This window comes from Alosa alosa, chromosome 10, assembly GCF_017589495.1.
Source record: "Alosa alosa isolate M-15738 ecotype Scorff River chromosome 10, AALO_Geno_1.1, whole genome shotgun sequence".
NCBI lineage: Eukaryota > Metazoa > Chordata > Actinopteri > Clupeiformes > Clupeidae > Alosa > Alosa alosa.
The window spans coordinates 34,278,182-34,293,181 of record NC_063198.1 but is presented as its reverse complement, the minus strand read 5'-3'; the positions used below and the strand labels follow the sequence as shown (position 1 = coordinate 34,293,181).

The window sequence follows — 15,000 nt, the reverse complement described above, 5'->3', positions numbered from 1 at the left end:
GTGAAAGCAGACGGTTGATCAGCTGTGTTCTAAAGAATGTTTGATTCAAGTTCAGCGTGTGTTGCGTAACTATTTGTTTTCTCAGCAAAAGCCACGAAATTTTAAACGTGTAACAAATAAGTGTAAAGAGACATATCATTGGAGTTTATTTTTCGTTTTGGCAAGTAGCCCGTGATAATAAGCGGGATATGTATAGAACGCGGTCATTATAGGAAAATAAGTCCCTTCAGGGCGAAACAAGACCCTTCCGCTGGTGCCGGGTCCGTTCGCCCTGTCGGACTTATTTTCCCAATAATGACCGGGCCTCTATACATTATCCCTTTACCTTCATATAATACTGACTTTGTAACTCATATACACAACCGTCATATAATACTGACTTTAAGACAAACTAACACAACCTTCATATAATACTGACTTTATAAGTCATAAACACAACCTTCATATAATACTGACTTCATGACAAACTAACACAACCTTCATATAATACTGACTTCATGACAAACTAACACAACCTTCATATAATACTGACTTTATGACAAACTAACACAACCTTCATATAATACTGACTTTATGACTCATAAACACAACCTTCCTATAATACTGACTTCATAACAAACTAACACAACCTTCATATAATACTGACTTTAAAACTCATAAACACAACCTTCATATAATGCTGACTTTATGACAAACTAACACAACCTTCATATAATGCTGATTTCATGACAAACTAACACAACCTTCATATAATACTGACTTTATAACTCACAAACACAACCTTCATATACTACTGACTTTATGACTCATAAACACAACCTTCATATAATACTGACTGTCACAGACTGACATTTCCTTGTTGTGACAGGGGCATGGTATGGCTGTGATCACTGCTTTTGATTTCACTGCCATGTGCCGTTGGTTTATTACGCACACCTCTCATAACACACACAACCAAAAAAAAACAATCAATAGTCTTTGTGCTGTAATGTCTTCTATAAATGACCAATCAATAATCTTTGTGCTGTAATGTCTTCTATAAATGACCAATTGATCAGCCTTGAACTGCCACATGTTTAATGACCTCTCCTGATTGTATCTCTGAATATGGTGAGGCATGGGAGTGTGTGTGTGTGTGTGTGTGTGATGTTTATTTAACATCAAATAACGTTTATTTAACATCAAATGTTTCATGGGAGAAATCCGTCACATCGTCATTGTTCCACCTCCTGAGCAGGGATTAGTGATAGTAACATCAGAAAAGATGCCAGTATTTAAACGCACGCACACACACACACACACATACATACATACACACACAGACTGTCACTAACACACACCGATGCGCGATAGGTTTGGGGAATCGGTTCCAGGTATCGGTAAGGAACCGTTCCAAATGTTTCGATCCATCGAATCGTATTACTATCCAAACGTTAACGATTCCACTAATCCATTCCAATACAAAGCTTTTGTTTTAGAAATGTTTGCTTTTTTAGAAATTTTTTTAAGTATTCAACTTCTGCATTGTTATTGCACACTTGATATTCATTCTCTAAAACCACTTTATATTAGACATTCAAAAATAACAACTCTCAAAGCCATCCTATAAGTGTTCAGCAAATGGTATTATAGAATCGATATGGGAATCGATAAGGAATCGTGATCGACAAGCAGACTCATTCTTCATGGCAGATCGTATCGATAATTTCTTAACGATGCCCATCCCTACGTACGCACACACATTCCCATACACATACACATACACAGTCACTAACACACACGCACATGCACACACACACACACACACAATCACTAACACACACACACACACAGACACACACACAGTCACTAACACACACACAGACACACACACAGTCACTAACACACACACAGACACACACACAGTCACTAACACACACACACACACACACACACACACATTTCCACTAACCCAGGGGGTCCTCTGTGCTCTGCCTGTCTGTCACCCCCCCCCCAGAGATGTCAGACTGCGTTAGCAGAGCAGGCCGACACACTCACAGGTCATATTCCACACACACACACACACACACACACACACACACACACACACACACTCACATACTCTCACACACACACACACACACAGGCTGACACACTCACAGGTCATATTCCACACACACACACACACACACACACACACACACACAGGCTGACACACTCACAGGTCATATTCCACATTCCACACACACACACACACACACACACTCACATACTCTCTCACACACACACACACACACACACACTCACAGGTCATAATCCATGACGGAGATGTGCAGGCTGACTTGGTCCATGTTCTCGGGGGGGATGTCAAAGATGATGGCCTCGTTGTACACGGGGTTCAGCGTGTTCTTCTTTATGCTCGTCTTCTTCTTCTTCAGTCGCCTGCCATCACAGATGAGCGACACCTTCACATACGGGTCTATGGAGGAGGAGAGGAGGAGGAGAGGGGGAGGAGGAGAGGAGAGGAGGAGGAAGAGAGGAGAGGAGGAGAGGAGAGGAGGAGAGGAGGAGGAAGAGAGGAGAGGAGGAGGAGAGCGGGAGGAAGGGATGAGAAAAGGAGGAGAGGAGGGGGAGGAGGAAGAGATGAGAGGAGGGGAAGAGAGGAGAGGAGGGGAGGAGGAGAGGAGGAGGAGAGGAGAGGAGGAGGAAGAGAGGAGAGGAGGAGGAGAGCGGGAGGAAAGGATGAGAAAAGGAGGAGAGGAGGGGGGAGGAGGAAGAGATGAGAGGAGGGGAAGAGAGGAGAGGAGGGGAGGAGGAGGAGAGAAAAGGAGTGAACGATCTTCAGGGTGAATCTACAGCCAGTGATGTCATAGTCTGTGATGTCATGGTGCATTCATGGCTCTTGGGAAGGGCAAGGACCGCCCCCGCGGCTACTTTGTTTTTCCCACAGCAAGAGTTCATGTGCTTTGCCATCTGAATGTGTGACAAACACGGATGCCACAACAAAGGTTAAAACATACACTCACTAAGTAAGGGATAATGGATGACATGGTGGTCTGTTCACAGAAATGAATGCACGGTTGAGGTTGTAAAACGGCCCCGACGCGAAGCGGATTAAGTGCATTAATCTCTGTGAACAGACCACCATGGAGTCCATTTTCCCGCTTAATCCACTGTTGCCACTTGCGTTGTGGTTATTTCCTGTTACAATTTAAACGCTTTAATCGCTAAAACTGTCTTGTTTGTAGAACTAATTTCTTCCAACACATATCAACTAATTTTCAACTTGCAGGACAAACTGCCACATCGAAGTTCTAAATGGATGGTTGCTTCTGACCCAAAAGGTCAGTCGTTAGTTCTATCTCTCCCGTTGTCAAGCAGGCATATCCCAAGATTCTGATGAACTTTAGCTTTGAAACTGTTTTGAATTTTACTTGCTTCTGTCATCCATCTAGCTAAAAGCCACCTCCGTCATATAATACAATGTTGCAATGTTCTGAACGTCTGCATTTTACAGCTCGGATGCAACGTGACGGTTCATTTAAACTTAACAACGAGGTCGGCGAATTAATATACAAGTGTGATACTAGCCACAGTTTCCGATCTCTGACTCACACATTACGTGACGTGAATGACGCGGAATGATGATGTTTTCACTGGGAAAAAGGTTTTTCCGAAGCCCATGAACGCTAGGTTATACCTGACTAGCCAGTGATGTCATAGTCTGTGATGTTATACCTGACTAGCCAGTGATGTCATAGTCTGTGATGTCATAGCTGACTAGCCAGTGATGTCATAGTCTGTGACGTCATACCTGGGTAGCCAGTGATGTCATAGTGTGTGACGTCATACCTGAGTAGCCAGTGATGTCATAGTGTGTGACGTCATACCTGAGTAGCCAGTGATGTCCATGGCCTTCAGATTCCTGCACTTGATCACAGTGAGAGTGAGTCGACCTGCCGTGGGCAGGTAGCACAAGGAGAACATGATCTCACCTAGGTCCACACTCTCCTGCAAAACACACACACACACATGTGTGAGTACTGTGGTCATCACACAGGCCAGGTAGCAGTGGGAGCAGCAGCCCCGTCTCACCTCCACCTCGTATCTCAGCCGCCCAGACTCTGAATCTGCTCCACGCCGGGGGGACAGACTCACACACACACACACCGGGTCCGCCTGGGCAACACACACACACAAACACACACACACCGGGTCCGCCTGGGCATCACACACCACAGCCTGCATACACTGCTCTCCATGTGTCCTCACATGAGTATGGGTGTGAGGGAGAGAGTGTGTGTTTGTGTGTGTGTGTGTGAGAAAGGGAGACTGTGTTTGTGTGTGTGTGTGTGAGAGAGAGAGTGTGTGTGTGTGTATGTGTGCGTAATGTGTGTGTGCGTGTGTGTGTGTGTGTGTGTGTGTGTGTGTGTGTGTATGTGTGTGTGTGTGTGTGTGTGTGTGTGTCCTGCTGTGTGCTGTGTTCTCCTTTGCTAGAGCAAACAGCACATCAGCAGGTCTTGGCTCCATTTGAAGGCTCAGTGGTTAATCTGGACAAAGAGCCATTTGCTCACAGAGGAATCCAACAGCAGCTGGACAACAAGATAAACAAACAGGCGTCACCTAGCAGCCCTACCGGCCCTACACCGGCTCTACAGGGGCCCTACACCGGCCCTACACCGGCTCTATAGCGGCCCTACACCGGCTCTATAGCGGCCCTACACCGGCCCTATAGCGGCTCTATAGTGGCCCTACACCGGCTCTACAGCGGCCCTACACCGGCCCTACACCGGCTCTATAGCGGCCCTAAACCGGCCCTACACCGGCTCTATAGCGGCCCTACACCGGCTCTATAGCGGCCCTACACCAGCCCTATAGCGGCTCTATAGTGGCCCTACACCGGCCCTACACCGGCTCTATAGTGGCCCTACACCGGCCCTACAGTGGGCATCGCTTTCAAATGACCACTTTATTCAAGACATTCACGGCGTGAAGCTCGCGTGAAGCTTTAGTACCACTTTCAGCCACTGTGCGCCGCTCTGCCACTGTATACATCGCTCTGCCTGCCGTCCCTTACATAATTGTTGCCGAAAGTAATCAGCCTACAAATTCAATAACAAAATAAATCATGCGCCAATTAAACATTACCTCGATTTAGGCTACTTGGGTATGGCTTAAGGAACCTGACTACGAAAATTGAAAGTCGAAAATTGCTGTCTACATTATTGTCAGTGTTGGGGTTAAGCACCAACTTCATGAAATCAAAACAGTGGTGTGATAATTGAGCCAGTAGAGAAATAACTGTTCAGAATTAATCTGTAGCCTTGGGTAGGCTTCTGCAGAAAACAATGTTGTTGCCGATTTAATACTATCTGGCGGCGTTTTTTTAACCAGGCTACCAATGGGGGCTTAGACAACTATGACCCACGTTTTGGTTTCGTAGAATTAATTTGCCCTACTTCTCGACTGCAATGTAGTCAATTGACTGCTTGACATGTCATTTTTTATTTTCTGTAGAATAAACAATTACATCTGCTTTATGCCGCAGAATTACATTCATATTTGGCTGACTGCAGGCGTGCGCCACTTCCCTCCCCATATTCCAAGATTAAGATAGTATGAAGTGCTTTTTTGTAGGCTACTATCATAAAAAAATAGTTAAAGCTTAATAGCTATTTGCAATTTGACAAAACACTGGTCCTCATTTTGCGAATGCAGGGGCGATATGAGCCTGTTGCATTTAGTTAGATGTCGGAGTCACGCATAATGTTTGAAAACCACTGGCTCGTAATCACAATAATTTAACACACGACAGTTGGATAACCTACTTTAATCATGTCCCCATGCCTACATTTTTGTAAGTAGCATAGAGATCGAATTAAAACAATAAAGTATGGCTCTCCGTTTGGGACATAGAAAACTTATATTTTTAATAGACTACACGAAGATGCTGACTTGCAAAAAGCCTCGGGATAACACGTTATTCCACTATCATCAGTCATGCCCCTTTGATCAAAGTGGGGAATGAAATAAAAGTTTGAGAACCACTGGCTTAACAAGTTACCTACAGTCCAGAACACAGAATCTGTTGCAATATTCTGATGATCGGCATGATATCGGCAAATGTTTGTTTTCCAAAGTAAAATTTCACTTCACCATGCACAACCGACAATACCTGGCCTACCTGGTATCATTACAAACATTATTCTGTGTCCTAAAACTGGCATATTTTATGGCATTGTGTCATGTAAGTTCGTTTAAATCTAGAGAAATGTGTGAGGTGGTCAGCGGGGGGGACAATTGAGACACACATTGATTGTGTTATTTCTTGAACATTCCACACTATCCACAGCTGTGGTAGCCTATCAGGGGCAGGAGGATTACTGTCAAGCGCAGGCTTTATATAAATTCTTCAACAGAAGGCTTCTGAATGTTGTCTTGTTTGTGGAGGCCTTTGTACGGCTTCTGTAATTCGGCTTCATTGAAAAATGAGGGCTTCCTCAATGACCGAGGAATAAATAAAGGTTGAATGAATGAATGAATGCAGGCTTGCCCAAAATAAGGCATGTGGTTTTGGCGAGCCTACAGTAATAAGCAGACCCGCCAGAATAATGCGTTATGATGCTTTTTACGAGCAAGATGTTTTTGGTACCCTACGCACACTGCATGTTCTAAATAACAATGATCATCAGTAATATTCGACCATTAATTTGGGTAAATGGGCAAGCGTGACCACCTTGATTGGCTGATGATTGTAACGCTGGCATGATTCCAAACACCTCCTTCGATGATGAGTGACAGGTGACAGGTCTCAGAATGCGTCGCTACACAAGGACAGAAGATGATGAATAACTGGGGCGAGGCTGTTCACAAAGGCTTTTATCTTACTACTAGGGAGGTAGGCTACTCCTAAATCGCACTTAAAGATTTTTAGATTGGGTTTTCTCTTAAAGTTATTCACAAAGCCTTTCAGACAACTCTAAACTAGGGTGAGTCTTCGTGGCTATGGATGACGTCATTACTCATGCACGAAGCTTGACTGAAGTGACCACCTTGATTGGCTGACGATTGAAACGCTGGAATTCCAAACACCTCTCTTCCGATGATGACTGACAGGTGACAGGTCGAGAACGCGGCGCTACACAAGTAGTGCCAAGGACGGAAGATGATTAATAACTGAATAAAAGGCCTAGCCTAAATGAATAAAGAGTAAGGCAAAACAAATAGCTTAGTAGCCTAATGAAACATAGGCCTATGGATTGATGCAGTAGCCTACTTTTGCAACATTATTAAATTAATCTGTCACCATATCCCTAGGCTCGTTTGTAAAAGAGGAGAACATTTTAATTTGATTCACAATGAAACGTTATTTCATTTACATGTTAACATTGAGTAGTTTTGTTTGTTGTTGGTGATGCTATTGCATCCCTTTATGAATGCAAAATTGTTCCCTCATGATTGAAGCTCCTGTTAGATAGGCTAGTTTCAAAAACATCGAACATAAAATGCCACAAAAGCTGTTTATGAATAGGTCTTAGTGAGTTAGGAGTCCTCTCGACTTAATCTGTCCCAGACTTAGGTGCTACTTTTTAGGTCTAAAATGCTTCGTGAATTACTTTTTGTGAAAAAATTAGAATCCTAAAGTTAGGAGTGACATCGCCCATTATTTTTGGAGTTGCTCCTAAATTCACCAGTTATGAGCCATTTTTAGCCTTAAAATTCTTTGTGGAATACAGCCCTGAATAAAAGGCCCTAGCCCTAAAATGAATCAAGGCAAAACAAATAGCCTAGTAGCCCAATGATACATACGGATTGATGTAGTATCTTTGTAACATTATTAAATTATTCTGTTACTATGCCTCGTTTGCAAAAGAGAACATTTTAATTTGATTCACAATAATGTTACATTTAATTTATGTTGACAATGATTAGCCTAGTTTTTTGGTTGTTGTTAATGCATGCGTTATTGCATGTTAGTTATGCCCTAATGCAAAATTGCTTCTCATGCATTGGAAGCTCTCTATAGCTGCATAGGATTTCAAAACCAAGAGGTTTGTGAATAGGTCTGTGGTAAGGAGTCCTCTTGACTTCTTTTAAGCTGTCAGAGGTGGGAAGGTGTGATTTTTTTTGGGGAAGGGCGGATTAACTGGGCACAATTGTCTGATGGCCCCCTTCCCCCCCCAGCCAACGGAATCGAATTGGTTAGTTAATAGGCCTATCGTGAAGATTTGACACCCCGATCAAGCAATATAACCATACAAACGCGCTTCCTGCACTCATTGTTTCAAAAGGAGTAATTTTGGCTTTGTCAGAACTGAAGAGCTTTGGACGGCACGCACATTATGCCCAATGAAAATAAATTAGCATAGCATAACGCAACACAACACAGACCCCGTTTCTTTCGCGTCAGTCACTGACATGAGCGAAACACAGAACCCTTCTCTCCACGACCGTCACTGACAGATAACCTAGAATAAATGCATGGGAAAAACACTTCCCCATGACAAAAGACATCGATAAACACTGAAAGTTAATATTTTTGTCACTAGTAAACATTCATCTGTCCTTTGTCAAATGTAATTTATGTTCCAAGTACCTATGTAATTCGTTTCATAAAGTTGAACAAATACATTTGCTTATTTCCAGAAAAATATAAATAGCCAGTCTACAGTACAGAGTTGGTGTTATGGTAGGCCAACTTGCAGTGAACATACAAACAGGGGAAATTATTTCTATCTTGCAGCTGGAGTAGCCTCAGGTGTAATTTTAGAACATAAGGCAACATGCAAGCGCCAATGGTCGCGCTCTCCACGACAATGGCCGTTAAACTAAATAGGTTAACATCCTCTAAGTTAAGCCTTCAAGCAAAACTGATGACGAAGACATCTGTTTCGTTGGAAAGGGCAAGGTAAGGTAACAACAGGGCAAATACAGAGACAGGCCCGATGGCAGGAGGGCTGTTATGAGTATTAAAATATAGGATATTCTACGGGAAAACATTAAAGCGGCAAGACAGCGGGGAAAGTTAAAATCGTGATAAACAGGAAAAAGTTGGCATGCATTGTTTGGGTCCCCGCACAGGGATTATTTGTCATACTATTAATCACATATGATTATTTGTGAAATTGTGCAAACAGGCGCAACACATTTGAAAAAGGAAGGACTGGTCGCATGCAAAAAAAGCTCACAGGGAAAGATTGATTTAAGAAACGATATCACAAAGTGTGTGGCTGTGGCGCAGGCGGAAGACAATTGGCAGGGGAGGGTCATGTCTTTTTTAACAATTCTGTCGGAGGGTCATTGAACAATTTCTAGCAGGCAAGAGAGGGTCATGCAACTTCCAACTGAAGCACTCAAAATTCCTCCGGTGGCCTTCAATAAATAACGATCAGTCCCTAGATTGTTGCTACTATATGTCTTGGTTCTGTTAACAACTCATTGTCAAAACGCATGGCCTATCTCACAAGTTGCATCCATTACAAAACAAACATGCAATGTGAACGCCTGGGATTGGGGGAGAGCACTAAATGCTCTACTGAATAAGCACGCAGAGTCAACCCTTTAAAATGAAAAACACTTTAATAATCAAAACCGCTTAACAGGGTAAACTTAGACTATCAAAAATCGCTTATCGCTAACTCCGTGATACCAGGATCGAATAGGAAGGCATTTGGCTGAGCAACGGAGGTTAATATGCTCCATGTTTTGTCCAAATGGTGACTGTCTATCATCGTTGAACTCGGAGAAACCGAATGTTTATTCGGCCCCGCTTTCAATCAGTCCCGTTAAAACCTACTCAAAACGCAGATAGAACCTTTTTATTCTAAGGTAGCTTAAATAGCTTCAGTATGATTCATGCCCAATTAATTCCCCTGTTAAAGTGTTTTTTGTGGTTTGGTTTCGCGGATAGCCTATGATAAACGGCTTATGGCCAAATATGTGAAAACGTTAAATACAGTAGGCTTATAAACCGAAAAGTTGACAGTGATTTTTTCATAATCACTTTGGAAGGTCATAGAAAATGTATTGCTGGCGAGGGAGGGTCACGCCTTTTTGGACTAATGCTCCCAAAACCTCCTCGTAGCCCCCTTAAATAAATAACTAACAGTCCCTAATGAAGTAAACTTGTGACCATCAAATCAAGCATCGCCTGTAACCGGATAACAGGACGTAATAGGAAGGCATTTGGCTGGAGCAACGGAGGCACATTTCCATATTTTGTCCAAATTATGTCTGTCTATCATCGCTTGCACTGGAGAAAACCAGAATGTTTAATTTGTCCTATGCCTCACGCTGCAAACGGATTCACTCGCAGAAGTTAACCAAATATTTCTTTTATTAGGGCAGGGCAGGCATATTTCTGGCTATTACATTATTTCTAAAAACCAGTCTGGCAAAGTCTGTAGTGAAGTCTGTGTAGGGTTTTCCAGGCTCCATTTTTTTCCGAGACACCCTGCTCACTTGGAGCCATCTACCGGTTGTTTGGGTTGTTGCAGCGCCTCACTCGGAAAAATACAAATTAAAGTCGGCAAGGGATACCGCTGCGGATACCCGTGATCCTACGCGCTGACCGCTGAAAGTGAAGCTGGCCAAGTCAAGCACTGCCCACTGTACACCGCTCTATAGCTGCCCTACACCGCCTCTATAGCTGCCCCACATCGCTCTATAGTGGCCCCACACCGCCCTATAGCGGCTCTATATAGTGGCCCTACACCGGCCCTACACCGGCTCTATAGCGGCCCTACACCGGCTCTATAGCGGCCCTACACCGCCCCTTAATCGCTCTATAGTGCGGTCCTACACCGGCTCTATAGTGGCCCTACACCGCTCTATAGTGGCTCCTACACCGCCCTACACGGCTCTCTTATAGTGGCCCACCGCTCTATAGTGGCCCTACACCGCCTCTTATAGCGTGGCCCTACACCGCCTCTATAGTGGCTCCCACACCGCCCTACACCGCCTCTACACCGCTCTATAGCGGCCCCCTAATCGCTCTATAGTGGCTCCTAACACCGCCCTACACCGCTCCCATAGCGGCCCTACACCGGCTCTACACCGGCTCTATAGCGGCCCTACACCGGCTCTATAGTGGCCCTACACCGGCCCTACACCGGCCCTACAGCGGCCCTGTACCGGCCCAACCAGCCCTTCACCGGCCCAATTCCACTGTTATTGGGGCTAATGTTCTGCAGGGTTCCTGTGTAATTGGGGCTAATGTTCTCCTATGCAGGGTTCCTGTGTAATTGGGGCTAATGTTCTGCTGGGTACCTGTGTAATTGGGGCTAATGTTCTGCTGGGTACCTGTGTAATTGGGGCTAATGTTCTGCTGGGTTCCTGTGTAATTGGGGCTAATGTTCTCCTATGCTGGGTTCCCGTGTAATTGGGGCTAATGTTCTGCTGGGTACCTGTGTAATTGGGGCTAATGTTCTCCTATGCTGGGTTCCTGTGCAATTGGGGCTAATGTTCTGCTGGGTACCTGTGTAATTGGGGCTAATGTTCTCCTATGCTGGGTTCCTGTGTAATTGGGGCTAATGTTCTGCTGGGTACCTGTGTAATTGGGGCTAATGTTCTCCTATGCTGGGTTCCTGTGTGTGTAATTGGGGCTAATGTTCTCCTATGCTGGGTTCCTGTGTAATTGGGGCTAATGTCTGTGGAACTCCTCTGGTTCCCTTTATAACAGCTCACAGCTAATCGAGTTTCAGACTCGTGTGGTGAGAAAACCTGCCAACACACCACTCACACACACACACACACACACACACACACAAACACACACACACACACACACTGCTGCTAACATTCTCCACTGCCACTGCTAACGCGCACACACACACACACACACACACACACACACTCTCTCTCTCTCTCTCATACATACACACACACACACTGCTGCTAACACTCTCCACTGCAGATAGAGACTATAGAAATCTGCTTCACTGCCTCCACTGTAAGTAATGGGTCATAAGCCAGCACATTAAGAAGTGGGGGAGAGCTCTTAAATACCTCTATTGATTTCTGTGTGAGGGAGCAGATATATTGGCCAAACATGCTGAGTGCCTTGACCACTGCCCAACTGCATATGCTGTGCTGTAATGGACTATCATCCCACAGGGCCGACACATGCACACACACGCACACGCACGCACGCACGCACACACGCACACACACACACACACACACGCACACATACACACACGCACACACACACACACACACACACCATCTGATCTAGAGGGACTCTACAGTAATCTCATTAACAACAATTCAACACAGCCATCTGAGCCAGTGGAGAAAAAATTAGCTTTGTCCTGTTTCTGGCTGCAGTGTGTTTGGGAGACCAAATTTTAAGGCTCTTAGTATGGTTTGCATGGTCAGGAAATACATTTGGCGCAGATTTGTGCCTGGACGCGAAGCATAGTCCATCCTCGCTGTCCTGAATGCGCCGCTAAAACTTAAGGTTAGCTACTGGGCGCACTACGGATTAACTGTGATACTTGCCCACCAACTGGGGCGGCACGCCGAAATGGGAAAGCACAACCACCAAAGAAGCCTGAAACGCCTGAAGAAAAGAAGAACGGATGCGAAAGCACTGAACGGCGAAGAGCTTAACGGCGGTGCACCACGTAGTATCAGCTCGCCTGTCTGCTGGGAAGTTTGATAAGCTGGCCCATCGCATCGGCTCCATTTATCATCCACCAGGAACACACACAGCACACCTGTTGGTATAGCTGAGAGACTAGCTTAGCCTACTGTTTATTAGGCTACTTTAGCCTATACAGTGGACTCGGCTGCGAGGCAATATTGGTGTGATACAAAGTAATGACATTTTTCTAAACACTGCAGTGTCATGGTAAGAACAAGTTATGCATACAGATGTCCTCAATTAAATTTGTATTGAGTCTTCACACCTGCCTCATACCAAAAAGTATGAACCAAAACCTGTAAATATGACGGTCAATAAAAGTTTTGAAGTAATTATTTGTGTTCATAATGTATAATGTCTCACTATGATAATGGGTGTATTTAGAGCTTCTAGCGGTAGCCTAGGTTATTCCTTCAATTATTATTATGATAATGCATTATCCGGTGTTGACAGGCGGTTTAAATTTGAGTTCAGCATTGTTCAGGAGTAGGCTAGGTGATAATGATTGCACCTGGGAGAGGTAGGCTACATTCCCTTTATTATTATAATCACTATATAACGATTATATAATGAACAGGCTTGTAATGCATCTCGATCAACAAGTGTTACTGGGTTTCGCCTTGAGCCTTGTGATAGATACCTTTATATGGCTCTGGTTTCACATTTGATTTCAGCATTGTTCAGTAATAGGTGCTAGGCTACGCCATTTTTAAAAGATGCATTTAATCCGAAGTCATGTCAGCTCTCTATGCAGGAGTAGGGCTGTCACTTTTATTCAAACATGACGTGAAATATCCGTAGTCGAACTATAAATGAACTATTCGGTTTTTAGTGCTGTAGCGATTTCTACAGTCTATGATTAGTTTTATTTTATTGTTTACCATCTCATTCAGTGCTATATGATCCAGGGCTCATGACCAAATCAAGCCAATATAATAGCCAGTAGCCACAATGAGCCCATGCAGCCACCCTGTTTCAACAATTAAAGGTAACGCACAGAACGGCCAGCCTGAGCGGACAATTACGTTCCCAACATGTGGTGTCTTGAAATACTTTGGGTTCTACACCATAGATGGTAAAGTGACCGGTAAATATAATGTTAAAGAATGTATCTGTGGATAGTGGCTTTTAATCGGTCGAAGTTGACTCCATGTCGTGGTGTCTCACGTAACTCAAAGCCATGCAAGTTGAGGACAGGCTTGCTCCATCGTTGTTATGGTAACCAAACAAGTCTTCTTCTGTCTAGGTTTGTTTCTAGGTTTAAGTGTTGTTCTTCTATGTGCTCCACCTACTGGAGGGAGTGTTTACAGCAGTTCCGCTTTCATGTGCAGGGCCCACGCTGGCCACTTTGACGCTGCCTTAAATTTCTACCACTCAAAGACGCTGACACGCATGCTGTAAAATGACGCAATTTCAACACGTAAGCCACCAGTAGACGATGGACGAGACGCTGAGCGCACTATAGCTTTAGCCATCCGCTTGCAAGTTAGTGAGTAACTGATCTGTTAGATGGGGACAATTTATGACAGTGCCCCCACACACACACACACAGACACACACACAGACACACACACACACACACACACACACACACACACACACACAGAGACACACGCGCACACACACACACACAGACACACACACACACAGAGAGAGAGAGAGAGGCACGCACACACACACACACACACACAGAGAGAGAGAGAGGCACACGCACACACACACACACACACACACACACACACACAGACACACAGACACACAAACACATGCACTCACACACGCACACACACACACACGCGCACACACACACCCACACAGACACACACACACACACACACACAGAGAGACACACGCACACACACACAGACACACACACACACACAGAGAGAGAGAGAGGCACGCACACAGACACAGACACAGACACACACACAGAGAGAGAGAGGCACGCACACACACACACACACACACACAAACAGACACACAAACACATGCACTCACACACACAAATGCACATGCGCACACACACACACTCCCAGAACTATCAGTGGTACACAGGATGAAAGGACACCATGTTGCTGATGATGTGTTCCATGCCAAAGAGTCCATATGGGACACCATATCCTCTATACGCATCATATCACACACACTCTGGTCATTACACACATACGTGCTCATACCCACACACACACACACACACACACACACACGAGACAACATATCCTCTATACGCATCATATCAATACTCACCGGGTCATTTACGCACATGCGTTGCTCATACCCACACACACACACACACACACACACACACGGGACAACATATCCTCTATACGCATCATATCACACACACTCTGGTCATTACACACATACATGCTCAT

At 44.6% G+C, this 15,000-nt stretch overlaps 1 protein-coding gene across 1 annotated transcript in view; it reads right to left on the bottom strand.

The window, feature by feature from the left end:
* The window catches only part of LOC125302386 (synaptotagmin-6-like), a 38,334-nt gene that overhangs the window by 5,364 nt on the left and 17,970 nt on the right, over positions 1–15,000 (bottom strand). Inside the window, exons 3-4 of the mRNA XM_048255540.1 lie at positions 3,870–3,990; positions 2,287–2,458 (exon numbers count right to left, since the gene is read on the bottom strand). Coding sequence (XP_048111497.1) covers positions 2,287–2,458; positions 3,870–3,990 — 293 coding nt within the window. The remainder of the gene's footprint in view (positions 1–2,286; positions 2,459–3,869; positions 3,991–15,000) is intronic.